The sequence below is a fragment of the Podarcis melisellensis genome (genome assembly GCF_964234715.1).
Source record: "Podarcis melisellensis genome assembly, chromosome: 12".
Taxonomy (NCBI): Eukaryota; Metazoa; Chordata; class Lepidosauria; order Squamata; family Lacertidae; genus Podarcis; species Podarcis melisellensis.
The window spans coordinates 23,010,163-23,037,612 of record NC_138544.1 but is presented as its reverse complement, the minus strand read 5'-3'; the positions used below and the strand labels follow the sequence as shown (position 1 = coordinate 23,037,612).

Genomic DNA, 27,450 nt, shown 5'->3' with positions numbered 1-27,450 from the left:
CGGGAAGAATTCATCTGAAGAGAATCAGCTCCATACAGCACAGCATTACCTGGGAATTTAAAAGTGACATTCTGCTACTGCCCACCCATGTGAAAGTATAATTAGCAAATTACATACTATACCCATATGCCACATAGAATATAACATATGGACACAGAGTGCTCTATTTTGGGGCGATAATAAAAAGCTATCCTTATGTCATTATAGCTAATGATAGCAATTATAACTGTCACAGAACATGAAGGGATCATATCCTACTTCTTCTAAGTTTGAGTGAATCTCTTCTGTAGTACTGTCCTAAACTTATTCTATCTGAATCATTTAAGGATTTTGCCTCCCTTCTCTGTACAGGCAACAACCAAAAGACAGAGGGCATAATGGAGTGGGACATGCCTATACACACTCTGCTGATGCGCACGGAGCAGGGGGAACGTAACCTCTGTTTGAAAAGGTCATTGACTGTATTTCCTTCAAAATACCTGTTTCTCAGACCATTAGTTCTTTGTCGTTCAACAACACTAACTCTTGATTCCACTGTCTCCAAAGTTCTCTCCTGGTATGAGCCTTTCTGACTAGGAAATCCAAGGAGGACACCACAGCTGCTGGAAACTGACTCCGGCTTATCAGAAACGCTAGGATTTGCTTCTCTTAGAATAGTATGCTGTAGGCTTCTTGTAGGTGGGATTCCGAGAGGCACAACACGGCTTCGACTTGCTTACAGGGCCTATTAAACTCCCATCACTGTGGCAGCAGCTCCCCATGTTTCCCCCAAGAAACTCCTATCCTGAAGGTTGAAGCCATGAGGTGTGAGAGACTGACACCAAACAGCAGAAAACAGACACTGTCATCTTCACCACCTTCTACACACACGTGCAATTCCAGATCCCATATGACTCTGGGAGCAAGTATGATTACTCATATCCTTCAGTAGCCAGGAGACAATGCTGTCAGACTGGAGTTTTCCAGTTGGCATCTTAACAACAAGAAATCACTAAAAACAAATTCTAACACCCGATAATTCGTACTTCATAGGAAGAAACCAGTGATAGCAGCAGCACAACAGATTGTGTTCTAAGTTTTTTTTGGGGGGGTGTAACATTCTGCTTCAAGAATTTGACTATTTGATGTGAAGTTTCCAACCAACTGCGTTTAGTCATAACGCTGAATAATGAAGCTAAGACAAGGACCGTATTCATAGAAAGCCATCATATGATAAGTCAGACATCAAAGGAGGTAAATATCAGTGTACAACATTTATTTGCTTTTTGAAAAGGGAAAGCCTGCTTTCAAAGTGCATCTAATGCTCAATTTTAATCTGACACAACAGGAGCCTTATCATTGGGATTCCTGCTTTGCAGGGGGTTAGACAAGATGAACCTTGAGGTCCTTTCCAATTCCACAATTCTATGATTCTATGTTTACTGGGACTAAAGTCCAGAACAGTTCAATAGTATTTTCTTTCTTGGAAGAAAGTGACAAAAGTCCAGGATTATGAATTCTTGCTGAGAAGTACTACCATCACCACTGCAAACCCAAATCACACAGGCAGCCTTTACTTTCTAGAAGGAACAGCAAAAGTCCAGGATTATGAATTCTTGCTGAGAAGTACTGCCACCACCACTGCAAACCCAAATCACACAGGCAGCCTTTACTTTCTAGCAGGAACAGCAGGCATGAATATGAGAAATCACAATACTAGAGAATTAGACTAGGGCATGGGTAGGCAAACTAAGGCCCGGGGCCGGATTCAGTCCAATCACCTTCTAAATCTGGCCCGTGGACGGTCCAGAAATCAGCGTGTTTTTACACGAGTAGAATGTGTGCTTTTATTTAAAATGCATCTCTGGGTTATTTGTGGGGCATAGGAATTTGTTATTTTATTTTATTTTCAAAATAGTCAGGGCCCGCACAAGGTCTGAGGGACAGTGGACCGGCCCCCTGCTGAAAAGGTTTGCTGACCCCCGTTATAGAGCCAACCTCCAAGTCTCTAGAGATTAAACATTACAATCAAGTAACCTTGTTAAAAAGGAATAGAACTACTGATGAGGCAGAACTGGGATACATTTGATGACTGTATATTCCATAATTCCCTGATATGCATGATATCTCATATAGCAGGACAAATTAACTGCCACTGAGGCTGAACACTTACACAGAAAACTAGAAAGGCATCTAATCTTTAACGTGTGAAGTATAGTAAGTGATAAATGGGAGTATATTCTTTAGCATGGAGATTGTGATTTTGTGTGTGTGTGTGTGTGTATTCTCTATGAGTCTAAGTGGTAGTCTGGATTATTTCTAGGGGTTTTTTAATTGAGAATATCTCCTGTGTGTGACAAAAGCAGTTGAAGATTTCCCACCCACAGTTCACTAGACAAGAGGCGGACAGAAAATAAGTGCCCAGGATATACCCAGCAAAAATAAGACAGCTTGCACATATTTCCAACTGCAGAAGGAAGATAAGCTGTAAAGTAGCAATGTGACTATTAGGGAAGTGGAGCATTTGACTATTTTGCATGTATCTTCATTTAAAAAAACAAGACACAAAAATTCACTGCAATTTTGAGAGCCTTCTTTCTTCCACCTGGGGCACAAGGCTTCCTTAACATAGAACATCCTAACTGGCTTCCTCAGTCTCAAATTTTGAAATACTAGTTACCAGTCAAAACATGAGTCAGGGATCAGACACATTATGGAGGCTCTGGCTCATTCAGGAAGCACAATCTGAGCTGGATGCATTAGTCCTTCTTTTGTTATTCCTTGGCTGAGGAAAAAGCCCTACCTTGATTATTTATAATTTGGGGGGGGAGGGGGAGGAACAATTTTGAATATAGTTTTCAAACTTACTAGTCTTCAACTATTTTTTTTTTAAATAATTTGTTTGCATTCAAACATATCAATATTTAGCACCTTGTTATATTTATCTGTGGCAACAGAAAGCCATACAAAATAATCTTTATAGTTAAAGTAAGTTGCTAGGGTTACAAAATGTTTGTCTAGTAGTCAAACCAAAACCATTTGAAAAATCTTTTGAAAATCCCATGTGTCTATCAGCAGCAGTACTTGGGAGGATACCACCAGCGTTTTACAACTTATTACAGGAATACATGCTACTTCCTCTCAAACTATTTAGGAAACACAGAAGAAAATGATTCATATTATTCTGGCCTGTGGAAGGGTGTGGACAACACACTGATTACAACTATTTAAAATCTTCAGCAGTGACTCATCACTGGTATAGGGCATTTCCAACTCCAGCCTCTTTGGGAACGTAATATCTTCCGTTACATTATTCAGAGGAAGAGCAAATTGGTGAGATCTAACCCATTCTTTCTTAGAATATACGTATGACAAAATAGTTTTCAGAACTGAGCACATGGCAAAGTTACCTAAGCTGCAATTCTATATGAATTTACCTAGGAGTAAATCCCACTGAGCTCAATGTGGCTTACATCTGAGCAGATATTTATAGGATTGCACCGTTAAGCATCCAGGTTTGAAGGGTATTAATAGATCAGCTAAAATCAGGTGACTAGAGAAATCTATCCATGTTTCTTTACCACCTCAAAGGAGAGGAGATGCTATGTTTTCCTTTTTGGACACTATTCTCTAGTTCTTTCTTCCATCCTGGAAATTACAAATAGACTCTTGTTCAAGTACGTGACAATTCAGATTGTTTTGTTTCCAGAAGTTTATTGTCAAATAACATACATGAGTCTTTTTGATTACAAAAGGTAGAAATACAAATGCTGCCTGTTTGGCAAAGAGTTTTCTGCGAAAGAGAACTCCAAAATAAGCATGTGCAGCCAGTTTAGCAAGGTTTACAAGATCCTTCATGAAAGACACCAAAAAAGACAGAGGGAGGCTGTTTTTTCCTATTGTTGTTTTGTGAATTTTAGCTCTCAAAAGATTTTTTTTTAATGTCTTATAGATTTGGCCAAAGGCAAATGAATACATTTCTCAAAATTCATATGCATTAAGATGTCAGGAAATAACTAGGTTGCTAATCATACATACTATTTGTTGTTCTAGCGGTTAGGAACAGACATACTGCATATGTGAAAGAATTGAATTACAGTTTCCATGGATACCGGGTTTTTTTATCTGAAAAAATGTGACTCCTGCAAGAATTACTCATCATCACTACATCTGCACAATCTGACTTTGCAAAACTAGCCAGGATCAAGGTTAATCGTTGAATCAGATGCATGGTGCCTAATTATTTATTCAAAAATCCTTGGGGGAGATTCCGGTTCATCAGGAATATGCAATCCTATACCAGCTCAAGAAAGATTTTCCAAAGTAATGCTTTGGAAGCAGAAAGAATATTAAAAATACCAGTTCAAGTGAGTAAGAACAGGATAAATCTGACTCTCTGGGGTTCATGTATATGCTTACAAATTAGTAAACATACGGAACAGGAATAAATTACATGTCTTTATTCACTGTCCACATTATGGCTAAACTCAAATGCTGTTCTTGGTTTATTCTTTACCCAATACTTCTCACCAAATAAAACATTTCAGAAGACAATTGTGCTAGCTAGATCACTGCTACATTTCAAAACCGATAATAATTCAATCTGAAATGTGAATGCTACTTATATTTCTCAGGTTAACTGAGGTGCTGATGATACTGTTAATATATAGTTCCTGTTACGGCCTGCACTGCTGTTTTTGTGAGTTCCTGGGGTAGTGTGTGGTTATGGAGGAGAGAGTCCTTGAAAAATGTGCCTGGAAGGGAGGCCTTGCAAGGAAGTCTCAGGAATATCAACTATTCAAGTTACTGGAGGCAGAGGTAAGTGAGGCTAGAGGGCGGCTGAGTCCGAGAGAGGCTTACAGAAGCTTGCATTCTGTTGCTCGCTCTGACCTCTTACCTGTGGCATCACTGGAGGTCTGGTGGTGGTGTTACTGAACACTAACCCAGTTCCTAAGATTCATAATGTTATTGTGAACAAACAGGCTGACCTGATCTGCATAATCGAAACCTGGGCAGAGGGAGATGGATGGACCTGACCTAACACAACTCTCTCTACCTGGAGTGACAAACACTCTCATGTGTTGTCCCACAGCTATTTGTTGCTGTCAGCCTCTTTAGGGGCTGCATTGAAAAGAAATTTATGTCTTTGAAATGAGTACCTATTCCATGATTCATGGCTGGATTTGAAATCCCTAAATCTACTTTGGAGATGGAACCCACAAAGGGCCGACTATTCTGACAGTGAGCGATAAAAAGTCTGCTTCTTGTCCTGACATGCAACAAGATTTTTTGTCTTATCATGAGACTCCATCAAAATGTTCTATAGGAAAGGCTGATAGCATGCATTAGTTGGAAGTGGATTAGAATGTGAACTGACTGTACAAATCAGATGTGTATAAATCTGTTGTGTATGTTGAGTTATACATAAATTAAAGCTTAACAGGTACAACCAATCTTAAAGTGTAAACTATCCTTCAATGGCATTTTTTTAAAAGTGCAAACTTTTCAAACAGAAAATCCATCTAAATCACTAGTTTAAAATCAGCCTGTTATTTCAGCCTCACAACAGAGGTCATTATGACACAGTCCCATTTCTGCAGTAATCTAGAGATTTCTTAATCTATAGGTTTCTATTCGACCGTTGGGTTCTGTGTGTAAAAATCCATAAACTAAATGCAAGTTTTGAATGCATATATATTAGCACAGTTTCACTAGCTAATGAAAAAGCCACTATATAAAGTAAACTACTGCCCCCTGGGGTACAAAATCAGAATTTTAAATCCAGTCTAGCAAACAATCCCAATAATTACATCTATGGATATACTGAAATACAGGCTGACAATTCCAGACAGATTTGCTAATTACCAACCCAGAACAATCCTCTTCTTCCCATCTATATTTAAAAGCCTGATTTTAAAATATCACATCTCTAGCTAATTAATGTTGCCTGAAAGGAAAGAAAGAAGCCACTCTAAACAGTATCTGAAATTTCAATCTAAGATTGTGCAATTAAGACATTGTTCTTCAGAGCAACTTTGTAACAGCATGATAATCACTAGAGTCTGCAAGTACACGCACCAAAATTTAAAAATTCACACATAGTAAAACAGGAAACTCTCTTGGGAACAGAAAATTAAAAGCTGCAGGACATTTGAATGAGAGTGTCTTACTTTACACTATATACAGGAGGTATCAGTGAAAAGTCCAAAAAATAATCTGAAGAAACTTGCAACATATACTTAACACAAAAAATAATGTTCTTATTTTTTTTGTCCAGTATAGGTGCCAAATGTTCAAAGCAACTGCCTAAGTGTTCATTGATGAGAAAGGCAGAGGAAATGAATCTCTGAATTAGCCACCCCTGCCTCTCATATAGGTCAATCACAGAACATACAGTACAACTAGCAAAGTGGCTGACTACGACAAAACGGCTGGGTATAGTTAGGTTGTGGTGTTTAACTCTACCTCACACCAACAAGCCCCATTATATTATTTGCACCACTTGCCCCCTACTTTTCCATGGTATCAGTGCCATCCATCTCTTCACTGTCCCTCAAATCACAGAAGTCACTTTTAAAAACACTCAGACTAATGTGGGGTGGCTGGTGGAAGCCATTTTCACATTAAAAAATATGTAATACATTCCAAAATTTTGGTGAAACAAATTAATTCCATTTTTTACATGCCTTCCTACATCCACAATGATCAGAAGAAGCATTATTACCCACCAGGCAGGCCCAGAGTTAAAACTGCCAAAACAACAACAAATGTACATGGTAAGGGCCAACCTGAATGGTTCCATCTATGATCACTTAATACTTAATGCGTATAAATTAATAAGCCTAGCATACTAGCCAAGCATGGGTAGGCAAACTTAGGCCCAGGGACCAGATCAGGCCTAATCGCCTTCTAAATCCGGCTCGCAGACAGTCCGGGAATCAGCATATTTTTACATGAGTAGAATATGGTTATATAAGACATCCCCGTTTCCTGGGGACAGTCTCCGGATTCACAAATCAGTCCCCATACAAAATCCATTGAAGTTGAAAAGTGTCCCCAGATTCATTGAAAAAAATCTGGTTACCTTAGAGTAGAATGTGTCCTTTTATTTAAAATGCATCTCTGGGTTATTTGTGAGAAATAGGAATTCGTTCATTTTTTTTTTTTCCAAAATATGGTCCGGCCCCCCCACAAGGTCTGAGGGACAGTGGACTGGCCCCCTGCTGAATAAGTTTGCTGACCCCTGAGCCAAGGTATTTAAATTCCAAGATTAGCATTAGGCTATCAGGGGAATTAACTCTAACATTATAGCCTCATTCAGATGTACGGTAACTCTAAACAACCAGTTAGCCTTACAAGAACAACTTGCAGCAAGCCATAGGTTAACAAGCTTCCTCATCCTCACTCCTCCTTTTGCATGTCTATGAAAAGCAGTTTGGAAGCTTTCACTTCCATTTTCAATTAACTGCAGCTTGTTATAGTTGAACCTAGACCATAATCTTAACTATGGCTTGTAAAAACAAACCAACGTCAAACAAAAGTTCAGATGGTACAATAAAATGCAGTTAATCCAAAACAGAAATCCAAATGAATCTGCAGATATAGACTTGTGTAGCTAAACTGATGGGGTGGGTGGAATTGCAACAGTTAAAGTTACATTTCTAGGTTCTTTTTAACAATACAGTGGTACCTCAGGTTAAGTACTTAATTCGTTCCGGAGGTCCGTACTTAACCTGAAACTGTTCTTAACTTGAAGCACCACTTTAGCTAATGGGGCCTCCTGCTGCTGCCACGCCGCCGGAGCACGATTTCTGTTCCCATCCTGAAGCAAAGTTCTTAACCTGAAACACTATTTCTGGATTAGCAGAGTCTGTAACCTGAAGCGTATGTAACCTGAAGCGTATGTAACCCGAGGTACCACTGTAGTATGAAACAACAGGAAATTAAAGGATACTGCAGGAACCAATGTTAAATTCTATAATGTAAGAACCCAAATTTGCTAAAAAGGGACCTTCCAAGAGCTTTCATAATGCAGTTCTGACTAGTCTGAAAAATTACTGATCAGCCAACAAGTACTTTAGAAAAACCCATTTTCAGCAGTTAGAGAAACTAGTCCATCGATTCAGTTTTACACCAGCATTTACTCCAAACAGTTTACATGTAATATCATATTCCTTTATTTTTATTTGGCTTATATGACAGTAGTTTATAGTTGAGCCACATGGTGGCACAATACAAAAAGAAAACACGGTTTGAAAACCAAAAGCAAAGTCTTATTGTTAACTAAAATGTGGATGCAGAACCACCATGTGTGGTATGAAGAGGAAAGAAAAGGAACAGAGGCAGTGCTGATCCCCTGGTTCGTGTCCCCCAACCCAACAAAATCTACCTAGAGAAAAGCATATGGGGGGGAAGTAATTTGTGAGGGGAGTAGAAGAGACAAAATAAGGTTTAAGTTTAAAGCTGCATTTTAAATCAGTTTTATTTTATACTACCGCATACATTAAATATTGTTTCACTTGTAACAAATGCTATTTTAAAGAATCATACACAAGTCTACCACTACTGTAGTTTAAATCTATTTTATTTAAATGTTGAAGGCACACACGGAAATTACACAAGGCACTAGCACACTGCATGCATCCTTTTCCCCCTAGGGCACAGACATAGCTCTCAAGGTGTTGTTGGGGAGCTGTACTCCCAACATCTTGGGGACCAGAGGTTCCCCATTTCTGTTCTAAGGCTACAGTAAGTCTGTACAGTCATTACCTTATCCAGTCTCAAACCAAAGAGAATAACGCCACTGCAACTTCTTTAATAAAGTATGCTTTTGAGGTGCCTGTTCATGGTATGTTTTTCCAAAAAACACACCCCTAAACTGAGGATTTCTCTTTTGAAATGCAATGGCAGAGAAATAATTCCTAAGTATCAGGTGCAATATTCCTAGTCTCAGGGGCTGCTTCAAAGGGACTATTTTGCACAGTCAGATTGAAGTAGGACCCAATTTCAGAAACAATGATTGTGAGAAGGTGGCTATAGGGAAATGTGGTCTCTAAAGTACGTGTATCCCATGTGTGTAGATAGTTCTAAGTTGAAACCAGCACCTTGGTTTTGGGTCAGAAGCATGCTCGTAGCATGTGCAGTTGGCACATCCAAGGCTGCACAGTCTCATTTAAAGGGAGACAGGCTGCAGCATTTTGCAGCAGCTGAAGCATCTGGATCATTTTTCTCAAGGTCAGCCCTTCATAAAACACATTACAATTGTCAAGCCTGGAAGTTATGAAAGCATGGTTCAATGTGGCATGGCCATGTCCTCCAAGATGTAATTGACAGAAAGCTGTTCTAGGCTACAGCAACCTGCTTGGCAAATGCCACTGTCTTGGACAGACTTTCCCAAGCTGGCACCCTCTAGATGTTTTGGAGCACAACTCCCATCATGCCAGACCTTCAGACTGGGAGTGATAGGGAGTTGGGAGTCCAAAACACTTGGAAATCACTGGAGTGGAGAAAGCTAGTCTAGGATAACACCAAGGATGTGGTAGAAGCATAAAGTGAATCCAAAGAGAGAGACACCCAATAAACTTCCTTCTGCAGCTCAAATCACAGGTCAAGTCTGTGCTATGTAAACTCTACTATTAGGATAGTGTTGACTTCACCCTCATGCATCAAGACAATTTTCTCTCTTTTCTGGCTCCACCAGTTCTCTGGTGCACATTCATTTGTGTGCCCTATTCCTGCACGCCAAAAAAACCCATTCAGGGTGTGACAGAACTGTACCGTTATCCAGGTTCTTAAGTACATTTTTATTTTTTTATCATAAAGGTTACTGAGACTGCTGATTTGCTGAGTCTTTTTCCAAATGTTAGCTATGTCAAAATTAAGTAAAAGGTTATGAGCTTTATTCAAACTAATGTTGATCACAATTAAATTCACTGACTTCAATTTGACAAATCTATTTGACTTTCGATTTTGAGGGCCACAATATCTAATAGATTTCACTGACATTTTTGCTAATTTAGAGAGGAAAGGAGAAGGTGATGCAAACTTGCAGATAAATAAAATATTTTGTAGAGCACAGTAAAAGGCAAAAAACACCTCCTTTTTGTCTGAATGAACTACAAGACTCGGAGAGAGATGAAAATCTAATAAAACTCAAGACACAAACCTACATGTTCATTGACACACTTGGAGAAAAATGTTTCTCACTAAATTTATATGTACAACTTTAAAGAAAAATGGGGTAAGTATCAATACTGACTAATTATGTTATGCTTCGTAACAGTTATTGAGAATAAAAGCACAAACTCTGAAAGCCGCTTGTTACTAGGTCTCCCAATAGTAAAAGTACTTCATGTGATTGGCTGGCAGAGTCTCAAACAGTGATTGACAACTAGAAGATCACAGTAATGAGCATGCTACAAATGACTAGAGCAGTTAAATTGCTGTCATGCAACTATGCTATCATGCAACTACACAACTATGATAAATTGCACTGGACATGTGTGGTAGAAATACAGACCATTCTTGCATGAGATTTTGTTAAGCATAACATAAAACATTTTTATACAACTATTGTAGCAGAATCTAACATGCCATAGAATCAGGTGTCAAATGCTGAGCATTAGCAGAGTTTATCTAATAATTTATCTTACTCACTCCCACTCAAACAGCAATACTGGTGAAAACTAATTCATATATTTCCAAGATGAACAAGTTGTCTGCTGAGTATTAATTTGGAAGAATATTTTTGATGAAATTTGATCTTTAAAGCTCTATAGTAACTGGTTTTTCCTACTGTAGCTACATGCTCCACTAGGCAAACACTATCCTTTGTCAAGGGACTCCACAACCACAGTTATTAAGTAAGCAGATTATGGAAGAGCAAGCAATAGCATGTCGTAGTACACCCCTGATTTTTTCCAGTAGATTTGCAAGTCTGCAATTTCCCTCAATACTTGATGTTCATCACACAGTCACAATGTTTTTAAATGAATTAGTCCTATGCGGAACTTTGACACAGATCTGTCTCTGTTAATTATGCAATCTCAGTCCACAGACAAACCTTGCAAAGATAGAGAATTATAATGAAATACAAAAATAAAATATTTCCTTGATGGCATATTAGCTGCATTTGGATGAATGTATATCAGCTTATTCAGCAGAGAATAACACCCCTAAGTAAGTAGCTTCCTTGCTCCTTCCTTTGTGCAAGGCGCAAGTAAACCAGGAATTCACTAGCCAGAAAACTATGGTTTGGATCAAGAGAAGACCTTAAACAGTGTTCTGAATATGGTTTTAGACCCTTGCTTGTTCCAAAGCTGGTAACCACAGTTTCCCATTCTGTATGAAATAGAGAAGCTATATTTAATTTGGGGCATCTTGATAGAATTATGGCTCACAAGAAGGGAGGAGTAAGAGAGTTCTGTGCATGGGTAAAGACTTGTTCATTCTCATCTAAGCCAGGCCATATTAGTGTTAGAATCTCAGATGTATAAGCTAATTGCCAAATGGCACCTTAAACCTAAGTTACGGTTGCCACAAGGAATGTCTACTCACTAATTTTACAATGGAGCTTATTATATTATTATTACTTTCCTTTCATTTCTCTACTGTATTTCTCTACTATATTTTAAAGACTAAAACTCAAAACTGCTTACAAACATTAAAACATCAAATAAAACAAACCAGAATAAAACAAAATCAACCTTCAAGGACAGTATTTCAGACCCTTCTCTAAGTGACATTTTGCTTTCCCCATATTTATTTACCTACTTAATTTATACAGCTGCCCCATAGCAGTACTCTAGGAAGCTAGTGTGATGTAGTGGTTAGAGTTTCAGACTGTGATCTGGGAGATCAGGGTTCAAATCCTCTCTCAGCCATGAATCTCACTGGGTGACCTTGGGCCAATCACAATCTCTTAACCTACCTCACAGGGTCTTTGTAGGGATTAACGAAGAAGAGGGGTGAACCATGTACTTTTGCGGGGGAAGGTAGGATATAAATGCAGTAAGTTAAGCTCTTCATCTTACTTGCTTAAGAAAGCTAGAGACCAGCCAGATGGACATGTCAAGTCACCAACCTGGCATCCAGAAATCTCCACATGGTTGCATTCAGACCCACGCCAATCGCAAAATATGTCTGGTGCCTGGAGAATTTCGAACACTGACTATAATGTAAGGTCAAATGAGGCATAGAATAAACATTTAAAGTACAGTGATACCTCGGTTTTCAAACATAATCCGTTCCGGAAGACCATTCGAGTTCTGAAACGTTCGAAAACCGAAAACTCAATAGCCGACAGCTAGGCCTCAGGATCTTGCACTCAGTGGAAGCCGCGTGGCATGTTTGACTTCCGAGGCATGTTCAAAAACCAAGATCCCACTGTATTTCTCACTCATTCACCACAAATCCTTATAAATATAAAAATTGGCCTTCAATTAATGTATTATATGTATTATAGAACAAGGATAGATCTGCTAGAATTGCTGGTAGGCAGAGTGCAGTTGCGCTCATGTCAAGCTTGCAGGCAGGCTCCCCACAGGTAATGGTTGGCCACTGTGAGAACAATATAGAGACACAAAGTTTAATCTTTGAAGCACCTAGCAAATTTGCCACATTTGGGTAGATAACAAGAATCCCTGCACAACTAAAAACAGCTCTGCTGAACAGCAATTTGAGAATGAAATGGAAGCTGCAAAAGAAATATTCTTTGCTACTTTCACTCCATGCAGCAGGTGCAATTATGTGCTATATCATGTGCCAGGTTGTGTTTGGTTGGCATCAGTCTGTCTCGGGAGACAATGGAAGAGTGCACCTTTGGGGGTGAAGTCAAACTGTTGGGAAATTACAGTGCCTGCTGCAGCTGTAGAGACTGATACGGGAGAGACATGCTTAGCTGCAGCTGAGGCAGACAAAGGTGCCTGGTTGTGCTGATGCAGGTAGACCAGGGCATTTCTTCTTTCTGCGCTCCTCCCAGCAGTCATATCTCCTCTGGTCCCTGGTGTGGATACATGACCTGATTGGTTGTCTTTACACTGAGCCTTATGCAATTTGCACTCTAGTAGTCACCGAGTCTGTTTAGTTGCCCTGAGTTCCCTCATATATTCAGGAAGCAACCTGGGCTTCACAGTGCCAGAGAGGACACTAAGGACCAGTTATGCTGAGAACCCATCAGGCCTCACTATTCCCATCAAGTCTCACTATTCCATAGTGAACTTTGGCCACTGGAAAAGTTCCCATCATATTGAGGAATCCACCAATTTCCATAAGTATTCAGAGACAGATCATCTTAATGAATCTCCCTCCCCTCCAAACTTCTTCAGATAGTGCAGCCAATGACAATGGGGTAGATAATTTTAACGCCCCCATCCCAATATCCAAACCATGCCGTCACATCCCGAGGCAGAGACTAAATAAAGGGTATGGCCTAACCTGTGTCCAATGAGACAGCCCCCTGGTTGTCCTGGAGATCACAAAGTCCAAAAGCCAGCCCAGTCAAGGCAACCTTGGTGTGGATATTGAAGTTCCCCACAATCAATGTCCTGGGATTCCATGACACCAGATTTGGGACATCTCTGCCAGCTCAGCTGTTGGGCAGCAGGGTGGGCAGTCAACAACAACATCCCCAGTCTGTCTTGCTGGCCAAGCATCAGATAAAGGCCCTAATAGCCTGTCTCGGGGTAAATAAGTTTCCTGATGAATAAAAAAGCAGTTTTGTGGACCACAGCAAGTCTGATACCCCACACGCCTAACTTAGGCTGGTGCTGTATCAAGTACAAAGTGGGCAAAGCTGGGTCAAGACCCCACTTCCCACCCAGTGATTCATGCCAGTTTAGCTCCATCATCTGTGGTAAAGTCCTGTTTGTGGATGTGTTCCGAATCAACTTGGAATTGAGCTACATCATTGCCTGCCTAAAGAGCTCACAGCCAGTCCTCTGATTACCCACAGCATTGGGTGTCAGGCAAGGAGATGATCTGTACATATTTCCATCCTATACCTATGCCAGCATTCACTTATATATGCTTCAGGGAATCCTGGGCAAGAGCAAACAGTGGTTGAATTTACTAATTAGCTGTTATCTGTGGCTTCTGCCAACCCTATCTTCCTTCCCACATGGAGAGCTCAAGGGAAAAGCAGGATCTTATCCCAAACATCACAATAAGCTTCAGAAGCACTCATTAGCAGGGTGATTTTAATTTTTAAAAAAATCATAAATATTTAAATTGGTTGTTTTTTATTTAAATTGAATTTTTAAAATAAAATGCTTTTGGAGGGAAAATCTTTCTAAAGATAGTTTTCTATTAAGGTTACGTTGCTATTATTATTATTATTTTTATTTTATTTTCAAAATTTCTATACCGATTTATATTTTTAATAAAAATCTCAACGTGGTTTATAGAATATTAAACCAATAAATCAATAAAACAATAGCCAAGCAATGTTCCTCCGGCCTCATGAGCCTGTTTGGTAGAGCTGGCAAGTCTGGGTCCCGTCCCCTAGGCCAGGTGGAAAGGGCATTGCATTATAGTCCAAAGCAGGGGTCAGCAAACTTTTTCAGGAGGGGGCCAGTCCCCTGTCCCTCAGACATTGTGGGGGACCAGTTCCACCCTCTCCCAAAAGCACCTCCCGAAAGGACCCCCCGAAAAGGAATTCCCCCCGCCAACGCCACTCACACCAGAGCCGCCAACGCCGCCTCGTCTTCGGCAGTGTCAGCATCGTCCTGTGTTTCGGCGGGGCACAGAGCCCATGCCACTGGCCTGGGTAGCGGAGGCAGCCTCTGTGCCGCCGCCGCTTCCTCCCGCTCAGCTCTTCCCCCTCAACCACTTCCTCCCGCTTGGCTGCCTCTGGGTGACGCCCCTTCCTTCCCGTTGAGGCGGCCTAGCGGGAAGAGCCAAGCGGGAGGAGGCGGCGGCAGTGCAGAGGCCGCACCAGCGTGGCTGCAGAGGCCACGCCAGCGCTGCCACCTGCCCAGAGGCGTCTGCAGCTTCTGATGGGCTGCAGGAGCTTCCTGCAGCCCATCAGAAGCCACGTCACAGAAGTCAGTCCCCACGCAGCGAGGCCTCCGTGCTGTGCCAGTTTAGCACGGGGACTGACTGAGCGGGCGGCAGGGTCTGTAAGGTTCGGGGGCCAGATTAACGAGCCCGACAGGCCGCATCCAATCCGCGGACCTTAGTTTGTGGACCCCTGGTCCAAGGGCTATTCATTGGGAAATAAGGGTTTGTTTTAAGTTTTTCATGTGGGCTAAAACTCAATCTAAGGTTGTTGTTTTAAAAAAAAAATGTTTAACCACATCAGTTAACAAACATGGATACACATGCTATAATGTTATTGTTTTAGTTAAATAAATTGTTTAAATTGTTATTAAGGAAATGATTATTTTTCTCCTTCCAATAAAGTACAGCAGAAAAGTTGCCCAAATATAAAGTTAACTTACTAAACCTCACAATAATTTTATAATTATCTGTCAATGTATTTCTAATAGTATTACCAAATCAGTAATTTTTGATATAACTATTCTGAAAATTTATTATTCCAAAAATGAAACCTTCATCTGGCTGTAAATATTAAGATTATACCAGCAAGAATGAGTCTTTCTGTAAAAAAAAATTTAAAAAATCAAGTCTTACTGACTAGTGATTTAAATCATGATTTAAATTGATTTGATTTAAATCAAATTCACCCCGCTCACTAGTAAGTCATCTTGTTTTCAGGTGCCTCTGAACCCTAGAGACAATATCTGTCCTTACCTTACAAAGTGCTCAAGCAAATGGTCACTAGGCTATAATAGCGATGCCACTGGCAACTGCATGTTTATGAAGCTCTCCAGGATATATACAGTACAGCACAAACCAATATTGATACAGTCTTTAATATACCCTTATGTGAACTGTATCTGAAGCAAGTAACTACACACACCTCTACTCTTTTAAAACAGTTTTTGTATCAAGATAAAACAGAACCCTATGCAAATCAATATGTTCTTATGTGCAGGAAAGACCACATTAAACCACTGCTTTTTCCTGAATGTGAAGACTATTTGAAAGTTTGTGGAACTTGTACCCTTTGCTTAAAAAGCGAGTTACCAGTTCAGAATAAGGGTTCAACTTTTTTTTTTAAGTAGCACATTCACTGCCCCATTCAGAATGAATGAGGAAGGTACAGTTTTTCACATATTTTTGTCTTTGTCTTGGCTTAAGCTCTGTCTTCTTAAAGGGTTATGAAGCAGGAAGCAAAATAGTACAAAATAAGAGCATGTTATGATTATGATACTGGATGTTCTAGGTTTTTTAATGCATACTTCAAAGTACTTGTTGGTTATGGCTTTCAACTAATTGTACCACTCCACTTAGTGAAATAGCATTGTAGTTTGAATTGTATTTACTTTCCTATGTGAACCAGACTCAACCAGCTCCAGAAGTGTTCTGAACTAGCCGCTGAAACCCTTACTGCCTTGAATCACAGCAACTTCACTCAAAATCAAATTGGAACCAAACAAAAGATTTCATTGGTTTGACTCTCCAGTTAAAATAGCTATATAAAAGCTCCAAAAAGCCATATTGAAAAGGGACAAGAAAAGCTTCTTTTATAATTACTACCATTTAGAATCAAGCATTAAGTTCATCAATAAATACAAATGCATTCTGCAACAAAAAAAGACAAATTATGCCATATGCATTGAATTTACTGCAATGAAGGAGGTGTTAACCTATGTATAGTAATGTAAAGCAGCATACAATTATTGCAATGTGAATACAATTTAAATAACTTAATACTGTTACCAACTAAAGCTAAAACTCAAACTTTTGAAATGTAATACAGGTTATTTACAACTGGAAAACATTACAATCACCATATATTATGCAAATTGAAATTTAACATGGCATCAAGGTGAGAATGCCCAAGATGGTGCTCAATCAATGCAATTTAAAAACAGTAACAGCAAGATTAAAAATAAAAACAGAGCACAGCAGATAAAGGACTAGCTCCAGACTAAGCTGTACTTAGTTCAATGAGATCAGTGATTTAACTTCCCACAATGATTTCAATGGAATGTAAGTGAAGTCACATAACTCTAACCATTTAAAAAGGGGGTAGGGCTCAGAAATCCAGCATGCCATAAGCCCACTGAAACCAAATAGGCACAGAGGATATGATCTCTGTTCCCTAGAATGCACCAGTATCCTATGCACAGCTACATATACACACATACAAATTTTGGTCATGAGCACATTTTAAAAGCACAACTTGAAAAACAGAAGGTGTGAAGAGGGAGACGCCCTCAAAATTGTTGTTGGTGGTTTTATAGAAGCAAAATAAAACAAGTTTCTCGAGCAGGCAGAAAAGCTGGATTGGCTCTGTTCCACTTGCCAAGGTTAGAATGTGTAAGTATCATATTACCACAGCTAAAGCTTAATAGAAAGACCATAAGTGTTGTGACTTTCAACAATAGGCATGCTACGTAAGATTAAGGTAACTCTCATGGTTACCTTGACTAATAAAGCATACATTGAAGCATACATTGAAGGCAAAGGAGCTCTAAAGCAGAAAAAGCATGCCCTCAAGTCCAAAGTTTGTGTTCTCATATATATGAATGAATTTATAAGTCACACTTTCAATAAAAAATATAGCAAGGTGGAATACAACATCAAAAACAATATCCATAAGCATAATTTAAAACATCAATAAATTATGACAGGCTTAAAAAGGAAGTTCATGTTGCAAAGGCGTGTCCAAATGTGAAAGTCTTCAAGAGACGTCTTAATGAAAGTAAGGATGGCTGTCACCAACTGCTGCTGGTAGGGAGTTCCACCGGGCAGGGTCTGCCACACTAAACAAATGGTCCTTTCTGATGGCCAGCTGAATTTCAGTGGTACGGGGAACCACCAAAAGTCCTCCATCAGAGCACTCACAGCAGCCCCATCTCCCAGACCCTCTAGCCTGGGTTGATGCTGCTGGGTAAGATATGCTCCCCTATCTTGGCAATGCATACCAGGCCAGCATCCTCGTGATTAAGGAATAGAAAGCAGTGATAAAATCCAGGAGAACCCACAAACTACAAACCTATTCCTTCAGGGGGAGCACAACCTCATGCAGTAAGAAGAACCAGCTACTAACAGCATCATTGTCTTGTCAGGATTGAGCTTCAGTTAACTGGCCTTCATCCAGTCCACTAATGAAGCCAGGCATCAATTCAACACATCCACTGATTCACTGCCTGAAGATTAACAGGAGAGATAGAGCTGAATGCCATCAGCACACTGAAAACAAAGCAGTCCCAAACAGTGGATGATCCCATTCCACAGTTACACGTAGATTTTAGACAGGTGTTCAAAATTAGACAGGGGCATTTTGAACCTGGCTATTGGCCAACTGCGACCAAGTGAAGATGTGCCAGTACAAATGGGCTATAAGGACATAGTGGTCCAGGTTCAGATCATGATTTAGTACTCAGGTGTACAACCTGTAACCTGCAACCTAGTTTCATTATACTAACGAAAACTCATAAAGGAAAGGAGGGCAAAGCAAAATGGATGGAATCATGGAAGGAGGGAAATTCCATTCCGAGTAATTAGTTCAGACCTACTATAAAAGCAATCTGTTCCACTCTGAGCAGCCTGCATGGTGAGGAGCATAAGAGAGAAAATGGATGGCTCTACCTATTTTTGGCTCAGGCCATGCCTACACCTGGCAGCAATCCCATTCACTACCAGCAAACAGCCTCCAACAGATTACCACCAAGAGGATGCAGTCCTCAACAGAAAAAAAGGATCACCACCCATTGTTTAGCATTAGCAGATCTGCCACAGTAAACCTGGGGCTCACATGGCCCCAGTTAATCAAACTGTAGTTTGTTGCAACTGTCTGTTGCATCTGAAACTAATACTTCATTCTGGTTTTCTTGCAGTAACCAGTTAGAATAAACTAGAGTTTCCAAGTGTGGATGTATTATGCAACAATGTTCATTCAAAACCAAAATTGGAAGCTTTTGATCTCTTCTCCTCATGAGCCTGGTAAAGGGGAGACTGAGAGAAATAGGATAGCCATCTATAAGGCTATCACATGGAGCATGAAGCAAGCTTGTTATCTCCTCTCTGAAGGCTAGGACCAATGGATCCAAGTTACAAGAAAGGAGATTCTGATTAAACATGAGAACAACTTTCTGACAGTAAGAGCTGTTCGACTGTGCAACAGTCTCACAAGAGGTGGCGTACATTCCTTCCTTGGAGGTTTTTAAGCAGAGATTGGATGACCAGGGAGTTAGTCCATTCCAACACTACAATTCCACCCTACAGAAATAGGGTGAAAAACTGCTGTGATTAGAAAGACAATTGCTCCCTCTCCCACTTATCAGATGATCAATTAGATGGGGGAGGGTACATTTGCATACCCACTATGCCACTGGACTGGGTGGAGAGACTGGAAACCCCTTTGCTCAGTGTCAGTTATGAGAAATCACAATTGCTGGAGCTCTGCACACTTTATCTCCCAAGTGGCAGTGCTGCCACCAGTGAAAGACGGGGTCTGGCCACCAAGGAAAACCAGATCAGGCCATTGCATACACCACCCATGGCATACAGAACCTAGCAGTACAAGGGGGTGTACTACTGCAAAAAGGAAATCCTAAAGCAAGTGAGGAAGGCATAGGGCAAAGCATTTATAGCCCTGTCAGGGGAATTCTGCCAATTTTGAGTTCTACTTACTGTAACCTTCTAAACCAGAGGTCAGCAACCTAAGGCCCATGGATCAGAAGCGGCGCATGAGGATTGCTTAACCGGCCCATGAGTCGCCCCCGAACCGAGCTGTCCGCAGCGCAGTGACTCTCTTCTGTGGCATGCCCAGACACCGGAAATCGCTTCTGCGCAGACGCAATTTTTGGCATCTGGGCATGCTCAGAAGCGATTTCCAGCACCACAGACATGCGCAGATGCAATTTTCAGCGTCGCACTATGCCAGTCCAGCCCACGGAGGATCTCCGCGGGAGTGATCCGGCTCATGCCCAGTACGCCTTGCCGACCCCTGTTCTAACCCTAAGTGCTGGTGATAATCTGGGGATGTGGAATATGAGTATGAATACTCATTTCTCACACAGCATTGACAGAAGCCTAACTTTTGTGGGACGATGGGTGGAAAATATTTGATCTTCAAGGCAGCTACATTACTGCAGCTTAATTCTTGAGGACAAAGCAAGACAATTCTGTTTATATAGACACATTTTGCTTGTATTCATGCTATAAATGTTTTAAGAAGCAAGAAGTTTTTTTAGTGTGTTTTTTGAAGAAAAATGTCTAATTGGTTGGAAGCAGGTGAAACTGATATTTCTGTTGCAAAATTCTGGGTGTAGCTCCTGAGCAAGGAATTTAGTCTTGCAACACATTTATGTTTGACACCCCTGCTGCAGACTGAATGTGGGAAGGGAAAGAGAACTTGAAGTCATAACAATAGAGCATGAAACCACCCAAAACAGAAATTCTCAGCCCCCTGAATTCTAGAGTTTATGCATTAACTGCTTCCATGCTTTCAAAGATCAACAAAAATCAACTCCCAGTCCATACAAATGTACAGTATAACTAGTATATAGAAAGCAGAACTAAAGTTTACATTTAAACTTAAAGTTTAATTAAATTAAAGTTTCTTGCAAGTCCATCGGCTACATTTCAAGAAAGCAAACACTGGTCCCATTTCCTCCCACTCTACTTCTACACCAAACAGGACAGGATTCTAACTTATCCTGCAAAGAATCATGGCAGACTACTGCCAACATATAAACCCCTGACACGGAATGCATAGTTAAAATTATAAGAATGCATGTATCAGTCTAACCACCTTTTACACCAAGAGCACAAGAGGTAGAATACTGGTAATAGGAAAGATAAGGAAAGGGCCCTTGATGACAGAGCATTTTGCATAAGCTCAGCCTCCGAATATAACAACATATTGCTCACTTTGCTTTTTGACACCAACTGAAAATGTACCTATTCATCCAGGCTTTTATAGCAGAACAGAACTCAATTAATCCTTCAGCAATTAAGCACTCTGTAATAGATCCTTTCAGAGGTTATACTGACTTGCTTAAGAGCTTAGATGTTTTTATCATTTGTAACTCCCTCTAAGATCAGTGATGAAGTGCAAGCTAGAAATTTACTATACAGGCATCTCCCCGTGGGAGTTGCATTCTGGATCATCGTATGCATTAGTGGAGCACATGTAAACCTACCATAAGCCTACCCCACACCCGCCCCATTCCAACCCTATTCCAGGGCCAAAAACTCCCCATTCCACCAGTAGCGCACCAATTGAACGCATACAAAATGGTTGCCACCTGTATAAGTATAGAACCCTTACTTATTTTTCTAGAAAAAGAGGTGCTGGAACTCACCATGAATGCCTCCCTTGTTCTCTTATAATAGCAATGGTGCCAGAGAGGTGCCGGAATTGAGTTCTGGTGAGTTCCAGCTGAAAAAAAGCCCTGCTTATAGATACACTTTCCCAGGGCCCCAAGACACAAACACCCAAAATGACTTTCTTATTCTGCTCTGGGGGTGCACAGGTTCAAATGAAGACTGCTATAAAAGCATGCATCATCATCGCATCTCATTATCAACTTCCTATTAAAAATAGCACTGGCTAGTCAAACCTTCCTCCTTCCATAGGAAGTAGGGGGCCTCTCTCATATACATGTTCAGTATGCATTAAGCAGAAAAGCTGACCCTGACTGGCAGGCACTTCACTTTTAACCATTAATAGTGTTGCACAGAAAAGGAGGTGGGGTTCATGCCTAGGTGGGGACATTTGGATCAGCTCATTATTAATGAACACCTAGCTCACTACTACAACTTTTCACCTACAGGGTCACAAACTGGGCACACAAAGCAGAAACAAAAAGTGCAAGCAGCACTGCCTTGAAATTCCTTGAGTTGAGTGACCGTTTTCTCAATCCTCAGTCCTCCTAACAGAAGAAGAGTGTGGAGAGTATGGCTGAGGAATAAGAACTGAGCTGGAACCACTTTCTCTCAATTGCTCATTACCACCTATGGAGCTGGCAAGCATTATGCATTACAGTCCCTGTGTCTTTTTAGGCTCTTTTGAGGCAGCACTTCAGCAAGATTCCCAGTGCAACGCAGACCAGCAACAATGGATAGTATGCATCCAACCATTCCTCTGTACAGTTGCCACATTCATTTCCTTACAAGGCTCCTGCACCTTAACAAATCTTTTTTTATTTCTTTTTTGCATCATGGTATTATTGAATAGTGGGCAGTTTACAAATTATTTAAATAAATAATTCAGCTGTATTCAACTACAGTGGTACCTCAGGTTAAGAACTTAATTCGTTCCAGAGGTCCGTTCTTAACCTGAAGCACCACTTTAGCTAATGGGGCCTCCCGCTGCCGCCACACCGCCACTGCGCAATTTCTGTCCTCATCCTGAAGCAAAGTTCTTAACCCAAGGTACTATTTCTGGGTTAGCGGAGTCTGTAACCTGAAGCGTCTGTAACCCGAGGTACCACTGTAAATACTTGTGCTAGCTGGTTCCAGTGAAACGAGTCCCACTAGTGCAACAGGGCCACCCCCTGACAACTCCTCCCTTGCACCCCTCAAATCAGTTCTAAGGGGTCAGGAGATCCCCAAAACAGCATGCAGGGAGAGAAGGAAGATAATTCCATCAGGGAGCAGAAATGCTTTTGCGGACAGAGCAATCTCCTTATTGCTACTTTCAATTGAACCCATTGTCCAGTGTGTAAGTCAACTCTTCCAAGAGAGATCTACACCCACACTATGGCATCAAATTGTTAACAAGTTCCAATACCCATTTCATACCAGGAATTTTGCAGTTCCAATCACCAAGTACCTTAACAGCACTTCAGGTGGTTTCTTCCATCCTACTGTTTAATGTTTGGCTTTTTGTGAAATGAACAAGTTCAGCAAGTACAATACTATGTATTTGTCCTGGCTCTCCCCAACCGATGCAGAGCTGGAACTCATGACTCCAGTTTTGCCAAAGGCATTCAGATTAGACTGGTAGAGAAGACACATCAAAAATTGCAAGGATTAGCAGTTACATGAGAGGTGGAAAGCATGGCTAGTTTGCGGGCTAAGACGCTGAACCAGAAAGCCACATGCCCCTGCACCTTTCTTTTGAAGGATGGGATGAGCACAGAATGTAGTCTGGAAGGCAGCTGGAGTCCCAAGCAAATAGGCACTCCTTTTAGTGGGGTTTGTGCATGCTGGCTTCTCGTGTCCTACTGGTAGAGGCAGGGCGGGTTCCAGCACAGCATCAGATTTAGTCCGAGTTGCTTCCTGTGGAGGGGAAATGAAGGCTCCTATATAACAGGAGGAAGTGCCACAGGTGGCTCACCAGCTGGAAAAGTTATGGGAGGAGTGTCTGGAAGGTAGGTAATGAGAGACACAGATCAAACTCCCCAAGGTCCTCCCACTCCTCAGGGTTTGACTACCTGCACCATTGAACCTCCAAAGCTCGCATTACAGTTTTCAGTATATGAAGTTATTAGGCTAAAATCTATACTGACCTCATGTTTAATTTGATATATTTTCTATCCCACCCCCCACCCCCGTCCAAATGGTTCTAATTCTTCCAGTACCACTACATTGGCACATTAACATGAAAATAGATTTAGGTTTCTAAATCCATAAATATATGTATAAGAGTTTAGCTAATAAGAACACAGAGAAGAAATGAGTAGACATAAATAGTGTGCAATGGAGCTTTTCCATAATTTAAGTACTTCTCGTGCCTATGAGTAAGGATGTGTATTGCACAACAGTGGGGGTGGGGAGAATTATAAACAGCAAGTCAAAAACCTTCCATTAAGCAGATCTTGGAATATTCTAAGCAAATGTTCATCAGCAGAATAGTGTTAGAAAGAGCCCTAGTATACTGCAAACATGTATTTTACAGATTAAAAGGCAATATAGCAATCAGGCCAGAAGGCTGTAACAACTTTGAATAAGCAAGCCAACATTCAACAAGTCAAGGCTAGAAAAGGAGGTGATGAGATACGCAGTAAAAACATGGCTGCGATAAATGAAAATCTTTGCTATGTAGCAAATCTACAATCTAACAAGAAAAAACCCAAGCCGATGTTTCCCAGTAGCAAAGAACTTCTGAGGAAAAAACTTTACAAAAGGTACATTAATGGGAGGCAGAGAAAGACAAGCAGACACTTAAACACTGCAAAATTTGGATCTTTCTGACCTTCATACATCAGCTAAGGAAATGAATATAGAATTATATTGTTCTGCAAATGGAAACTATAGAAGCAGATATGGCTGTTGTGGCAGAAGTGAGTGTGGTGATTAATGCTGGCTTAGCAACAGGGAAGACTGGGTTCAGATCTCTACTCATCCACAAAAGTCAACACAAAACAGCCAAGGCTGTGTACACACAGTATACCTTTAAAGCACACTCCTACCCTCAAAGAATTCTGGGCACTGTAGTTTACTCCTCAGAATTCCCACCAGCCCTTAAACTACAGTGCTGAAAATTCTTTGAGGGAAAGCATATGTTTTAAAGGTATAGTGTGTAGACAGCACAAGTCACTAAATTTTAGCCAGCCAGATCTCTCTCAGGGAGTTGCGATGAAAACAAAATGAAACGGGCCTTTGTAAGCCACACGAAATCAAGGCCTTTGAGTGATGGGCCACAAATGTAATATTAAAATGGACTAGGATATGAGAGAGTTAAGGGCATGAGTGCTAGAGAGAAGGATGAGTATCATTTTAAATAGATCAGGCTGGAAGGCATGCCAGTATGTTATTTGAGCCCCTTAGATACATGTACAACACCGAGTGATATCAGACTGTCCATGTTAAATTAAATGGTTCCTTGTGGCAGGGGTCCTCCGATATCGGACACGGGGATGGAAGAAACCCTTTTTTATGTCAGAAATAGAACAAGCTCCCATTAGGAGCATTCCCAGAGACCCCTAATTGGCCCCCACTGGAACGGAGTGGGGGGGGGGAGGCGGACCTTTGCTCTGAGACCCACCAGGGCTCTTCCTAGTGCTCCCAGCACAGTTTCAGCCACGGCCATGTAGGGCAAAGGGGTACCACTTTGTCCAATCTGCGCAGCCGCCTGCAGAGGAGTACATAAAGGTGCAAGCACAGAAGGCCGAAATGCATATATATAGAGATGTGTGTATGTGTGTGTGTGTTGTCTGCTTGCACCTTTATACACCGTGTGTGTGTGTGTGTGTGTGTGTGTGTGTGTGCAGGGAGCTGGCGAGCAGAGCCGTACGGCATAATAAAGGGGGCGTGCGTGCATGTGCCGGGGGGGGGGGCTCTCAGCACACGAGTATACCGGGAAAGGAGAGGAGGAGAAATGTGGCGGTGGAGGGGGGGGTGGAGAGGAAAAACGACTCGCTGCCACCTGTTAGGCCTGAGCCACAGAGTAACCTGGGAAAGGAGGAGGAGGAGCCAGGAGTTACCAGGAGGTAAAGGCGAAAGGGGGTGGGGAGGAGTGAGCAGCAGCAGCAACACCACTCCCCCCGCTGTTTCCTAGCAGGCGGGCGCGCACACTGCCGCCACACACGCGCGCACGGGGGGGAGGGGGCGAAGCAACGCCCTCCGGCCCGTATTCCCTCAGCCACACACGCACCCTGTCACCACCACGCCGGAAGCCTTTGAGAAAGAGAGAGATAGGGGGCCACGGCGGGGCCACGCCATCCCCACCCACCCACCTCCGTCCGTCCCTAATGCCGCCATAGTGCCTCTCCCGCCCCCCAGCCTGTCACCCTCACCAAAGAGGGGGACTCGCCCCCTCAGAAAACGTTAGGGCTGAGGGCGGCGAAGGGAAGGCCGCCGCCGCCGCGCTTGAGGCACCCACCTGCTCGCGTAGTTTGAGGAAAACCATGGCGAGGCCGCCGCCGCCGCTACTACTACCCCGCCTCCTCACGGGCCACCGCTGCTATTCCTCGCCGCCGCCAACGACTCCTTCCCTCGGCAGCCCCGCCTCCTCAGCGCCTGGGCCGCTCAGCCCGTGCTCGGCAGGACACGCCCACGGCCACGCCCCCGCCTCCTGGCGCGGCGGCTGCCTCTGCTGCGAGGCGCGCGGATGGGGCCGGGCGGGGGCGAGAGCGTGAGGTACCTCTTCGCCCCGCCCCCTCTCCTCTTCCACTCCTGTCCGCTAAAACACACAGAGTATCTCTCTCTTTCAATCTTGCCCTTTCACTAAGGGGTATAATGTGGCACGGAGAGAGAGTCGATTTGATCCGCCCCTCCCCTTTCTTCTCCCTAACGCCCTCCCGATGAGGGTCGCGACGCCCGTCACTCACCACCAAATGGCGGCAGTGATTGGGCGCGGGGCGCGGCGCGGCGAGCGCCGAGGCTGATTGGAAGGCAGGTTGGCGTGTGCGGGTGGGAGTGCGCGTGTGATTGGCAGGAATGAAGGTGAGGGAGAGAGGAGGGTCGGCACAGAGAAAGAGAGAGACAGAGTGCGCGCGCTGGGCGCGAAAGATGTGCCAGTGGCTTCTGGGAGAAGGAGGGCTGGGGAGATGAGATTAGTGAGGGCAAGGTGGAGGTGTGTCGCCCTTTCCTGGGCTTCACCTTGGAATCCTTTATAATTTTTTTATTGCCTGCAGCCTCCCTATCCAGGTTTAGGCAGAGTCCGATTCACACCTCTGCAGCTGATTCGTTATAGTTAGTGCATGGTTTCCCAGCTGGAAATCGATAGGTCTCAGTTCAGGTTTTAAAAGCACGACTCATGGAAATTCAGTCAAAATTCACTATGGCTCCCAAGAGAACGTATTTTTAGCAAATGCACAAGATGATAGGAGCTGCCATCAGCCAGCTACTGCTTCCACACGGGATGAAAAAGCTTAGCCGAAATAGGTTATTAAAGTTGCAAGTGGCCAGGCCGCCCCATGAGAGCTGAAATCATCATGTGAGAATTGTGAACATGTTAATTTGGTGGGTAGGTTGTATAGGTTGGAAATGGCTGGGTGGATGTTTTCATAATTCTAATTCTTAGAAGGTGGTTTCTTCATCCTGAGATAACTGGATTGTAAAAGCCACCCAAGTTTGGATGTGTGTATGTATATATGTGAAATAAATAAACTCGGCAGCTACAATGCTGTAAGCACCTTGGAAAAACATGGGGTGACTGTCTGGATTTACAGAGTTTATTTTCCATAAACTCATTTGAACACATGAGAAATTGTAGTACTGTATGTAAATAGACTGAGAGCACCTGCTGACTGTCAGTATTTTGCAGAAGGCCTTCAAGTGCATGCCTGGAAATGTAGGTTTGCACAATCAAAATTGTATTAAAGTGCTCTGTTGCCCTACTATAACAAACTCACTTTTATGGAAATAAGCTTTCTGTAGTTAGGAAGGTAAAGGTAAAGGGACCCCTGACAGTTAAGTCCAGTCGCAAACGACTTGGGTTGCGGCACTCATCTCGCTTTACAGGCCAAGGGATCCAGCGTTTGTCCGCTCCGAAGACAGTATTTC

General features: G+C 42.1%; 1 protein-coding gene across 1 annotated transcript in view; it reads right to left on the bottom strand.

Moving 5' to 3' along the window:
- Positions 1-25,991, bottom strand: part of ANKRD28 (ankyrin repeat domain 28) — a gene marked incomplete at its 3' end in the record, with an annotated part of 89,835 nt that extends 63,844 nt beyond the window's left edge. Inside the window, exon 1 of the mRNA XM_081883174.1 lies at positions 25,826-25,991. Within this exon, the coding sequence (XP_081739300.1) occupies positions 25,826-25,852 (27 nt within the window). The 5' untranslated portion in view covers positions 25,853-25,991. The remainder of the gene's footprint in view (positions 1-25,825) is intronic.
- Between the last annotated feature and the right edge of the window lie 1,459 nt (positions 25,992-27,450).